General features: G+C 32.8%; 1 protein-coding gene across 3 annotated transcripts in view; it reads right to left on the minus strand.

Moving 5' to 3' along the window:
• Positions 1 to 2,646: 2,646 nt before the first annotated feature.
• Positions 2,647 to 13,686, minus strand: part of Fbxl5 (F-box and leucine rich repeat protein 5) — a 43,871-nt gene continuing 32,831 nt past the window's right edge. For all 3 annotated transcript variants that reach the window (XM_078021065.1, XM_078021066.1, XM_078021067.1), the window contains 2 exons: positions 9,581 to 9,729; positions 2,647 to 3,437 (listed from right to left, as the gene is read on the minus strand). In XM_078021065.1, coding sequence (XP_077877191.1) covers positions 3,361 to 3,437; positions 9,581 to 9,729 — 226 coding nt within the window. In that variant the 3' untranslated portion in view covers positions 2,647 to 3,360. The remainder of the gene's footprint in view (positions 3,438 to 9,580; positions 9,730 to 13,686) is intronic.

A 13,686-nucleotide genomic window follows, 5' to 3' on the forward strand; every position in this document is an offset into this window, starting at 1 on the left:
AAGTAACAATTACACACTATCAGTACTATCAGTATTTTTTAATGTTAAATATTCCATGTTACCCTATAGAAGTACTGAGCAGGAACACACATGTACACATTCACACATTTATACTCACTGAAACAAGACAGCACTGGGGGTAGAAGTAATATAAATATTCACAAAAGAGGTAGTAATTTAAAATAAAACGTACACTGGGGTTTAATGGTAGAGCACTTGCTTTAACATGAGCAAGGTCCAGGGTTGGATGCCCAGCATCTCAAGACAAAGAACAAAACCCTCAGATATTGCTGTGGACTTGTGTGCACCCTGCTGCAATTCATGTTAGGAACCCTAATCCATAAGGGAAGGGTATTTGGAGTGAAGCCTCTAGGAGATAACTGGGCATGAGGGCAGAGCCTTTATGATAGCTTTAGTGCACTTTTTTTTAAGAAGAGATGGGAAAGGGCTTGCTCTCTATCCTCTTTTTCTTCTCCTTCTCTCTGCCATGTGAAGATACAAAAAGATGACTTTCTACAATAAAAAAATTGTCCACAACAGACATAGTATCTGCTTGGCCTCACAGATCTTGGGAGGATCCCAGCCTCCAGAACTAAGAAATAAATGTATGTTGTGTGAGCTACCCAGTCCATAGTTTTCGGTTATACCAGCCCACATGAAGGCAAACACATTCATATAAAATTAATCCATTAAAAGGACTTAATGTTGCTGGAAACAAAATAGAAATATGTAAAGCAGGATTCTTGACAACAGCACTGACTTTCAGGGCCACATAACCATTTGTTATAGAAGCTGTGTAGTGTAAGACATTATCAGTATCACTGACCTCCACCTACCAGATGCCTGTTGGAGCCCTTCCCTCAGCCAAGTAATTAAAAAAAAAATCCTGAAATGGCCTCTACATCCTCTGAGACAAATGGCCTCCAATTGAGAACTATTTATACAGCTCTCACTTTAAAAATAAATAAATAAATCCATAAAGTCAGAGGGGACAAAGTTAAGGAACAACTTTTAACTTGGCTTTAGCAGTGATCCTCTATCAAGCTATACTGTAATTGTATGTTGACATAGCTTTGCTATCTCTAATATGAATTCTTCAGGGGACAGTTCCATGACTGACTATAACAGCTAACAATAAAACAATACAGAAACAGAATGGCATATCAGTACAGAGCAGAAAGTATGGATAAACCCTAGTTCTGCCATTTGTTAGCTGGGTTCCATGGGCAGGTTAGTTTACTTTCTCCATATGTAAGATGAGAATAATCCCATTATCCACTCCACAGCATGTGTAAAGACTGCACAAGTTAATGCACAGAGAACACTTAGCACGCTGCCGGGCATTAAGTACCTACTATCTGTTCAGGCGCCACAAGGTCCTTCACATAACTGTTGCATTTTCTTCTGAGATCACAAAACCTAAGACAAGTTTGAACCAAGTTTACAGTGTTTCACCAAACATGAACTATCCACTTCAGTTAATAATGAAAAACAGGATAATGTATAAAAATTAAATGCAGATTCAACTATGGCCCCTTGCAACTGTGTGGGGAAGAAGTGGTAGAAAGAGTTAGATTTGATCAGACAGTATGCTGACATATTGAAACCAGTTTGGCTCAAGATAACCAAAATGGTTTGCTAACATCAAGCAGCATAAAACAAAGCAAAAATGAAGCATGTGAATTACTTAGAATCCCTGGGAAACTAGCAGCTCAAAGTTAATTAATTTATCAAAGATAACATTTAAGCCAAGTTCTGAAACATCATTTAACCATGATTTTTTTCCCCCATAAAGATTATAAAAAAATTTCCCTCAAAAATATTGCTGTCTGATTACACAAGAGATAAACCCAAGCCCTTCCTTGATGACTCAGGAGAATCCTTGCAGATATTCAATTTTATCATTCAACCCATGTAAATATAGAAGATGAAGTATTGGGCAAAAAGAGACTTACTCCAGAATATTTCTCAGTTTTGTCTTCTCAAAGCAGTCCCTGATGCCAACTAAACAAATAAACGTTATTAATACTCAGGGAAATAAAAATACAGTAACTACGAAACCAGCAACCTTACAAAATAAAACTTTCCTTTGTGTTTTCTTCAAGTGTTAGTTGAATTAAAAAGCACCTGTAAATTCTTATTATACTCAATAAAAGATTTTTCTTCATCTTTAGACAGCACAAATTTTCTGAGTGTAAAGGGAAATCTGTCTTTCTGTAGTGTGTATTTGTCCTACTCCCAAAACAAAAAATGCCAAAGGCCACAAAGATCCTGACTACAATTACTTCTTTTCTTCTTCCCAGTTTTATTTAAAAAAAAAAGTGGCATGGCACTCTTTTCTTCTTCATGACATAAAATTAAACAAGGATGACATAAAATGGACCTAATATGTGCCTTTCTGAATGGTAGGTCTCACTTTTCACAATCTTTTTACAAAAAGCAATTAAGATAAAAATATAGATTCAAATTTTGACTACTGAATGATTCATCTCAAAAAGAAAATTCAAGTCAATAATACTCAGTGTCTATAAAATTGTCAGGATCATAAAACACAAAAGACAAAATATTTAATACTATATTTAATACTATTTTATACTAACATTAATCTGGATTGAGATCTAAAATAAAATCACAACACAAAAGATATTACTTGGTAAAATCCTCAAAGTAAATTTTATTTATACATTTCTTTAAACGATTGTGGAATTTTTAAAAATCCCTCCCAAATTTGACAATATATGGGCAGCAGTGGGAACCAGGGGTCTTGGAAGAAAGCAAATACAAATAGACTGGTGCTCTTCTAGCTCACTGAGCTAACACCAAAAAGCCAATTTACTCTACAACCTTAAAGAATCTCCTATGTGGGTATGTTTGAATTGGCCCTCTGATAATTGTTCAAATAAACAAAAATGTTACAGAAGAGAGATTCATTTCCAAAAAGTGTGATCTTTGAAAATAAAATTTCAGAAATGTGTATCTGAAAAGATCTGTAGAACTTAGTACAGTGTTTCTATGAAGGGATAACCCCAGTGACTTTAAAACTAAAAATAACCTAAAATATACTTTAAATGGCATAGCATTAGTGACATTCTTTTCAAAGCATTCCATTTAAAAGAAATCAAATAAGACTGCTCTCACCCTTATGAAAAAACCTAACCCCTTGCTAAAACAAAGATGTATTTTGCAAGAGAAACACTGTACAATTCACTGGTAAATTAAGATTTCTGAAGTTGTGATAAACGGGGCCAAAACAAGACACAATCAAAAGGGATGGTTAACACAAGAAATGTGCTATAAGTAAAGTGCATGAAAGGAAGCCTGCTCAGCTAAATGAAGTCGACAAAGGTCAGAAGTCAAGGGTCATTCGCCAGAGCGGCAGCAGGCTCGAAAACCACACTGCAAGTTCTGGCATCCACTGGCGGTGTCAGCATGAGGACCTGTATGAAAACAGAGAAATGTGAAAGGAGGAATTTCTTAGAGATCATATAATAGTTTTTCTTATGAAGTAGTTAAGAAGTTTGTTCTCCTAGCAGTAACACTGATATCACAGAAGTAAATCTTATACAGAAAAATCTTATTCAGAAAAAAATTGCCAATAGCAGCTTGACTTTTCTTTCATGGTCCAAAAGGCAAATTGAGGAAGGTAAAGAAATAATTCTTTGGCAACAATCTTACAAACTAAAAACCCAAGAAGAAAAGGAGACAATCTCTAGAAATAAAACTGTCAGGCTCATTTAAAGACATTCTTATACTCTGAACATCCTTCCTAGAAATGTAATTAAGGCAAAAACAACTTCAAATTTATGTAAAAAGTCAGCTAAAGAATCCAGTATTGAGCAATGAGTATCATATTCCAAGTTTAAAACAAAATATACTAGAGAGACATAGACTTAATATGTTTTTCATATTTTTATTTAACATTTGTAGCAAGAAAAAAAATCATATTAGAGTTGGATTAAATTATTTTCCAAAATTTGAGGATATAATGAGTAACCAAACACCTAAGACATAATAAAAAACTGTGATTCACTTACAAAGAAGAGTAATAAAATATTTGTGGATAATTATCCCAGTCACACTATGCTACCCAGACACTAGATAAAAGATACATTAAGGAACATAGCTGAGAATTAGAAAATAACAAAAAAGTTTCACAGCACATATTCAAATGTAAAGCACTCTGCATAAATGACAGGTTTCATAAAGGCAGGCAAATGTGGAAGAGTTATTTCAACTATATTGAAGTCTTTCAGGATGTCTACACCATGAACAAAAAACAATTAATTAGTTCTTTATGTAGCCATTATGACAACCAAAATATTTATAATGATACTATAAAGATCAAAAAATGAAAAAAAGTACATGAAATATAACTTTACATTGGAACATAGCAAATGGATTGTAAGTGAAAAATTATAAAACGCTGGAAGGATACCTAGCTTAACTTAGAAATGTATTCTTTAAATTTTATTTATTTTAGTTGTTGATGGACCTTTATTTTTTATTTATATGCAGTGCTGAGAATCAAGTCCAGTGCCTCACATACTCGAGGCAAGCACTCTACCACTGAGCTACAACCTCAGCCCCTAGAAATGTATTTTAAATTTGTACTGTTTTGTTTTTTTAAAGTAGATTTCAACAAGACTACTATGCTAATACTACTATAATAAAGTAATTCCTTGCAACTAAACATATATAACTTCCCCTTCCATTCCAAAGAGGCATACACAAAAGAAAAGGGATAGTCACTAAAGTGTAATGTTCACACATTTCACTATGGAATAAGTTTCACAATGTATCTTTAAGAAATAGTGAACTTTTACACATCTGTGTAGGATAGCAACAGCTTATGACTTCACTTATTTTTAAATATTTATACTTAATTTTAATATTGACATGATGTCTAGGATTAGTTTCAAATTAACAGAGGAAGCACATATGGGAATAAGTAATGGCACAGATGAAAAAAGGCTGGCCACGGCTTTATAACTGCTGAAGCTAACGGTACATTTAGAATCATTATATTACTCTGTTTATATGTTTTAAATTATTCCACAGTTACTTTAAGTATAAAATTAGATCACTACAAGTCATTTTTATTTCTTCAAAATAAAAATCTTCCCTTTTGAAAGTTAAATGTGTCAAATATTTAAAATTTACAAAGCATTTTTTGTTAATATTATTTTCTCTGAAAATAAGGTACACTGTGAAGCCATCTTAACCACAAAGTCAAAATAATTTTTTTTAGTACACGTTAGTATTTACTAGAAATGCCCCAGTAAGGAATGTTATAGTTTGAAACTCTTTACTTGCTGTCAGTCTTTGCCCAGTTTTCCCTCTGAATATGTTTCAGCTTACCTACCATGCATCACCGAGACCCCCATATTTCTTTGTCTTTGTGCAACCTTTCTATGGTTATAGCTTTGCCTATCAACCATCTAGCACCTTTCTCCAAGATCTAAGCCCTGTCTCACTTACCATCTCCCTGCCCTGACATTTAATCTGTACACAAATTTTTAATTGCTAATTTTTGCCAAATTATGTCTGACTATGATTTTATCAGTATATAATTCTATCCTCAGCTTTTAAGGGAGAAATATGAGACAATGAGACTCAATTTTCCAAGCTAAAACACCCCAAAATTCTTCAAAATGTCTACATTTTTAAAAGAGACTGGCTCTTTCTATCTTGATCAGGTTGGCCCCAAACTCCTCAGCTCAAGAAAGCCTCCAACCTCAGCGTCCTAAACAGGTAGGACTATAGTATTGTCAGCTGCACGTATCTATGTCCCCCCCCCTTTTTTTAATGGCAAAAAGTTAAAGAAGAAATTTCATACTGAATCCAACAGTGGAAAAATCAGAAACAATGGCTGGAAGCAAAGTTTCAAGGAAAAAATGTAAACAGGAGCCTCCATGGGGCAATGGGACCAAGAAAACTATTCTCTTAGAGACTCTTGCCTATCCAGACACTAGAGAACTGTACCACTCTATCCCAAAGATACAAGGGCCTAGCATCCTCAGTTTCCACCCTGTCTACCTGGGTCACTCCGCCCTTAAAGTCTAAGGCATGGTGGGGGGAAAAGGAAGAATAAGGTAAACATAAAAATCTGTGCCCTGGATTAAGTAAAATGCCAACACAGTTGTGATGTCAGCTCATCACAAAACAAAATTCTTGCTGATAATAATATAAAATGCACCAATTCCTTACTATATGTACTAGAATATATTTCAGTGAAATCCTAAATGATAAAGAGAGGAAATTAATATACTGGTGTTTTCAAATGTAAAAGTAGGCTCTATCTTGGGAATCTTATAGGTACATAATCACTAACATGTTAAATGCCTCATAATTACAAAAGCATCATAAGGTCATTAACAGAGCAGTTATTGATATCTGATCCTAATGATCCATGAAAGTAATAGTATTTTCCAAAGCATTTTACTGTGAAGATCAAAGTAAAAGTGAAGACAACCTCTGTTTAAAACCTAGTCTCAAACTGTAGAAAACAGGGAAGAATAGCAATTCCCAAAGCAAGGCAACTGTGAGCAAGGTTAATATAACAAGCATCACAGAAGGACTGCTGAGAAAAGAAAACACATGGACAACAGAAAAAGTAAGGCAGCATCAAAAAGAAATATAACTAGGATACACTGAATTGCCAAGTACCTCAGGTAGAAAGCTAACTATACTTGAGAGATACTAACAATTCTAATGAGAGTTCCCTTAAAATATCTGACTCATCCAGGGCAAATTTCCAACCTCTATGTAGGAGAAAATCAAAATGGTTATTAATATATAGGGCTTAACTACATAAAGAATAACATTATTTAATGATTATGTATGAAGTAAAATTTAAAATGTGTGGCAAAGAATAACTTTTGGAAGAAAACACTTTAAATATTAGATGAAGGTAGCTATTATTTCCCAAAATTTTTACTACAGAATGGATTTATCTTTCCTAGGTTTTAAGTACTATAACTTATGCTATACATCTGCACTTACCTTCACTTACCTTTAATTCCTCTTTAACTTAAATTAGAAATGTAAGAAAGCAAATCATCTGAAACTGTATCACCTCCAGAACTATGAGCTAATCTATCTTAATTCATAAACTATACATACATAGAATTCGAATCAGTATATTTGCTATCATTTTTCAAATGTTCTTCAGAGCTCTAAATTATGCCTTTCCAATTAACACTTCTTAAAAGATAAAGAATTTTGTAGGTGTTATGGCTAAGAATCTTTTAAATTCAAACTAATTAACAGATTTAAAAGCCATGAAGAATCACTGGAAGAACTGAATTTTGCATCTTATAGCAGTACTTTTAATTTTGTTAGAGTAGTTATTGCTTGAATATCTGATAACGATCTTCAAAATTTGCTAGTGCTAGTGCTTAGGAAACAGACCATTCTGCTTTAATTATCACTTACTGATATGAATAATGTTTATCAATATTCTTTTAGCTACTTACAGATTTTAACAAAAAACAACTTTGGTTAAAAGTTACTTTCAAATATTTAAAATATGATCTGTCACCTAAATGTTTTCGTGTTATTCTATAACACTATATCTTAAAACACACTGGTTGCTTTCAGAAATAGTAAATAAAAAGCTCCCCTCCTGCATTTACTAAAATAATTACTGTATAAGCTGAGCTGTTTTAAAAGACACTGTGTCAAGACATCTTGCAAAATGAATACAATTCCAATACTTTCTAGTCACCCTGTGAGCTAGATTTCCATTTCTCCCAAGTCATGCTTTAACAAGTCATAAAAGAAAATTTAAATCTGAACAATTCAAGCACTACCATTTCCTTTCTTATCTTCCAAAGTCAATCATTTGTTGAAAAAATTACCAACCATTTATAAAATTTTTTTCACTGAACAGAAACAATATAGCAGCTACTTTGGAACATTATAGTAGTTATATATTCAAAGCAAGTTAAGATAAAAAGAATACTGACACAGAACAGAAGACTTTAAGCATTAAATATATCCTATCATTTAAATTATTTCAAGAAGTTTAAAAAGGCATAAACACAAAAAGGCAGATAATAAAAATTAACTGAAACCTAATACTTCACAACTCCAAACATTTATATAGCCAAAAATAAATGTAACAAATAAGGTTGTGAGATTTATTCCCAACCCCTGAATAAAGTGTTTTTCTTACAAGAAATAACTGCTTACTGATTATTTTGATGATATGCCCTACAAGTAGAAAGTACATTGAAGCTTCAATGACATAACTTTGTTTATATTAAAAAAAAAAAAAAATCCCTTCTCAACCCCTTTTTGTCCACAAAGGTAACTGCTTCGTCACATCAACATACTCTGCTTTGATAGGCTTAGCAAGCTGCAACAAAAATAACATCATTTTCACGGCTTCTTGATTGTATACTAAAGCAAAAGAGAGCAAAGATATGCTCCAACTTAATGCTAAATATCAAGAACTCCATATCCTGCAAAACAATGTGATTCTAGGAATAGAAGAACTAAAATTCCCATCTCTTATATATAAGAAAAAAGTAATTTCTGAGGAATAGCAAATTGTTAACTCCTCTACTTTGTCACTACTCTCTCTAGTTTTCCTGGCTCCTGTCAATTGTTCTGTTTGAGAAAAACTCAGTTGATCTTCCTGATCTATTACAATGAACTGGGTTCTCAAAGGCAACAGGATGTGGTATAAAAAGATAGGTTAATAGCAGAATCTGAGTGATCTAAATTTTCTTCCAGTTATAAACATAGGAGGTTCACTTGTTTATTAATAATTGAAGGGCAGCTTTTTATGCTTCTGGGAAATTCAGCCTCTACCAATGATGTATCAGTGCCAAAATGGCACTGGGTATATATTAAAAGGCCCACTATAGGGTAGGATAGGCTTCAAACAAACAAATTATGAAATATTTATCTGATGACATTTAAAAGTAGGTTCAAGAATCAATTTCCAAAATACTATGAAAACTTCAGTCATATCTAAAGCATCTCAGCATTTTCTCAACCCCATATACTATGCCCCTGTCAATCTTCACTGAAATTTACCTGGAACCAGACCCAGAATTCCTAAAGAGTTGATATTGCTAAGGCCCTCCTTAATATATTAGACTAAATAAATCTGTCTTACAAGAAAAATGAGTGTGTCATCAGTGAATCTAAAAAAAAATCAGTGTAAGTTTTAGATACACTAAGAAATCAGTGTATCCAAAACATCAATACCTCTAAATTGTTAGTGAAAGCTACAATACCGGAGGAATTTTCAAATTTTTATAAGAATTTTAGTATTTCTACAATAACTTACATTTGTAAATAATTAATCTATTATATGCATCAAAAGCCTAGCAGAACAGATACATCTATCTCACAAGAAAAACTTACCTTTCTAGAAGTTAATTAATGAAAATCTGTGATTGTTTAAAATGTTATCAAATTTAAAGGACTAAATCTGAAAGTATAACAATTTGAGTAATTAGGAATCTACAAATAGAAACCGTAAAATAGAAACCATAAAAAGTATCAGAATGGCTAGAATTTAAAAAATTATTTCCTTCAAAATTATCTCATTGTTAAAATGCATTACCGTTAATGTTGTCACAGTAGTAAAAGTATTCATCATTTAGAGAAGGACATGCTGAGACCAAATCCTGAAGGCCTGCACCAGTTACAGTAAGACAGCCAGAGAGATTAAGGTGCTCCAAGTAAGGCAGCCCTCCTCCCAGAGTCAAAACCCTATAAAGGAAATGGTTTGACAATTAGATCCGTTAAAATGCTTATGCTCCTGGTCCACTGTACCACTAGTTCAGCAAACCTTTCAACTTGGGAACAAGAAAATTTAAGAATTTCTGTAAAACACTTGATAACTAACCTAACATTAGGTAGGAATACATTTAGCTCAGAAAAACTTTATAGGTTTTTGCTAAAGAAATTCAATTAAAGAATCTATGAAACTTTTCTTTATAAGAACATTGCATCAGCTCTTATAGGAAGGAAGTACTGAACCCTGGGATTGTAATGTTCTTTTTACCAGATTGCCTAAGTAAGTAAAAAGTATCAAAAAACAATTTTTTTTTCTGAAGATCACTGAAGTTTTAAACCTAATGACCGTATTACAGTTCCTCAAAAAATTACATTTAGTATATAACCTGGTGTTTCTCTTCTAGGTACTTACCCTATAAAAACTTATACATGACTATTCACAGCAGCATTATCCATATAGCCAAAAATTTTAAATGACTCAAAAGACCATTAGTTAATACATAGAAATACAAAATGTGGCATATCCATACATTAAATGTTATGTAGCCCAAAGTACTGACACATGTTATGAGATGCATGGACCTTGAAAACATGATGCTAAGTGAAAAAAGCAAACACAAAATGATACACATTATATGATTCCATTAATATTATCATTCCAAAATAAATCCACAGAAAAAGAAGGCAGGGCTTCTTTTGCCACGGGCTGAGAGCAAGGGAGAATGGGAGTGATTGCTAATAAGTACTAGGTTTCTTTCCGGGATACTAAAAGTACCTAGTATTCAGTACTTCATAAAAAACTAAAACCCACTAAATTTTATACTTTTAAAAAGGGGTTAATTTTAAGGCTTATGAATTACATATCAATTAAAAAATCTACTAGCATAACGTACAGAAATATAAACATTCATATAAATAGAATAAAATGAAAGAGTACTAAAACAACAGTGGTAAAGCCAAAACATATATTAAGAACAAAACTAAGGGGCTGGGGTTGTGGCTCAGTGGTAGAGCGCTTGCCTAGCACCTGCAAAACGCTGGGTTCGATCCTCAGCACCACATAAAAATAAATAAATAAAATAAAGGCACACATATATATATAAAGGAACAAAACTAAGAACATCAGTATTCCGTATAATAATTATTGAACAATATTACAACAGGAAAAATTGAGAAATGTAGAAAAAGGAAAGAGAAAATTAAGAAGCTAACAATACAATGAATTTAGTAAAAAATAACAACATTATGCAGGTATAGAGAAATTAGGAAGTATGTAAACACTTGAGATTGAGAAGAGTACATTTTAGAATCAAGTGCATACTGAACATATGAGAATTTTGCCTTAGGAAGTATCTGGGAGTACTGAGAGTTCTGTGAATGCACTTTAAAAGAGGAAATCAATATGTTTTTGATCTTACATTTTGGCTTTAAAGAATTTTTCTGTTTTCACATCACAGATTGCTACCATCTCTATAGATTAAGTTAACAGCAGCAGCAGTTCAGAAACTCCATGGTTTGACAGGACCACAATATTAGAAATAATAAGAAAATACAGGTTTAAAGTTTAATAATTTTTCTTTCTTTTTTTTTTTTGGTTATGAGAATTCAATGCTGGAGTTCCATCCTTAGTACTTTCTATTTACTTTTTTTTTTTTTTTTTTTTTTAATTCTGATACAGTGTCTCACCAAGTTGCTGAGGCTGGCCTTGAACTTGTGATCCTCCTGCCTCCTGAGTCACTGGGATTACAGGCATTGCCACTGCACCAGGGTTTGTTCCTCACTACCACCACCCAAAGTGGAACAGTTCATAAAACTAAAATATTCAGTTCAAAAAATGGCATAAAAGCTCTCAAGAGGTTTCTCAATGCAAGACAAACTGCATGGGGTATAAAATTTCATATTACACATATACTTGAGTAAGGGATTTGTGCAGCCACTGGCTTTACTGATCTTAGTAAGAAATCAAACCAGTAAAAAAGTAAACAGCAATTATAATATCATATGATAATGCTCGCCTGGGAATATGTAGAAGGGCCTTGGGAGATCAGAAAAGGTTTCCCAAAAGTGACATAAACTGTGATAGAAATGCAATAAATGAACAGAAATCAATAATGAGATGTTACAGAGCAAATACAGCTAAACATAAACTTTATGAACTTAATGAAGTCATTAATTTTAAGAAACTCGGTGAGATACAAGAGAAAACAGGGACAATTCAATGAAATCAGGAAAAGCAATTTATTATCTAATAAGAAATTCAACAGAGACAGGTATTACAAAAAAAAAAAGAAGAACCAACAAACAAATCTTGGAATTAAAGAACTCAATGAATGAAATAAAAACAAAAGAGAGCTTCAACAGCAGAATAGATCAAGCAAAAGAAACAATCTGAATTTAAAGAAAGGTATTTTGAAATTACCTAGTAAGGCGGGGTGGCAATGAAAAACAGTGATGACAACCTATGAGACTTATGGTACACCATAAAGTCATTAAGTGAGCAAATAATCACATTATGACAGTTACAAAAAGAAGAGAGACAAAAGAGACAAAGGTAAAGAAAGTTTATTTAATGAAATAATTACTTAAAATGTCCAAATCTTAGAAAAGATATGGATATCCAGCTGTATGAAGCTCAAAAATGTCTAGATATTTAATTGAAATAAGTGCTGTACATGGCACAGTTTAATTAAACTGTCAAAAGTTAAAAGACAAAGAATTTTAAAAGTAGTAAGAAGAAAAGTCAGGCCACATGTAAGGAAATCCTTATTATGCTATCAGCAGATTTCTCTGTAGAAACTTGGTAGGCCAGGAGATGATGAGATGAAATGAGATGAGATGGATGAGATGAGATGAGGAGAGAGGAGGGGAGGAGAGGGGAGGGGGAGGGGGAGGGAGGAAGGAAGGAAGGAAGCAAAGAGAGAAAGAAAGAAAGAGAAAGAAAGAGAGAGAGAGAGAGAGAGAGAGAGAGAGAGAAAGAAAGAAAGAAAGAAAGAAAGAAAGAAAGAAAGAAAGAAAGAAAGAAAGAAAGAAAGAAAGAAAGAAAGAAAGAAAGAAAAGAAAGAAAGAAAGACAGACATATGTAGGAAGCAAATTGTGGGCTGGGGTTGTAGCTCAGTGGTTGAGCACTTTGCCTCACATAAAAATAAATAAAAGTACTGTGTCCATATACTACTAAAAATATTTTTTTAAAAAGTAAAATGTGACATCAAAAATAGAGATTGTGAGGCAGAAGGTAAAAGTCTAGAGTTCATGTATACAACTGAAGTTGTTAAAATGATCTATCAGAACTGTAAGGTGTTTTATGCAAGCCTTATGGTAAACACAGAACAACCAACTATAACATACATAAACAGTCAAGAGAAAGGAATCAAAACAGCACTACAGAAAATCTCCAAATTACAAAGATAAATAATAAGAATTTTTAAAAAATTAACAAAATGGCAATAATGACTTCCATAATAACATATATCCATAATAACAATGGATATAAATGGATCAAGTTCTCCAATTAAAGACAGAGTAGATAAATGGGTTGAAAAAGACCCAACTATAGGCTGCCTAAAAGAGACTACCACTAGGCTTAAGGAGAACATGGGCTGAAAATGAAAGTATGAAAGAAGAAATTCCATACAAATGATAACCAAAAGAAAGCAAAGGTGGCTGTATTTAATTAGCTACAATAGAGTTCTAGCTAAGGAGATAAAAAGGTCATTATTTAATGATAAAAGAACTCAATTAAGAGGACAAAACAACTGTAACATAAATATGTACCCAATATTGGAGCACTCAATTATACAAAACAAATAGTAGAGGACATGAAGGACGAAACAGTAATATAATAGTAAAAAACTCCCAATACCTATTTTTAACAACAGATGAATAAGCCCGACAAAAAATTAATAAGGAAAGACTAGAATCGAACTTTACTTT

Source organism: Ictidomys tridecemlineatus, chromosome 9, assembly GCF_052094955.1.
Source record: "Ictidomys tridecemlineatus isolate mIctTri1 chromosome 9, mIctTri1.hap1, whole genome shotgun sequence".
In the NCBI taxonomy this organism is placed as follows: Eukaryota; Metazoa; Chordata; class Mammalia; order Rodentia; family Sciuridae; genus Ictidomys; species Ictidomys tridecemlineatus.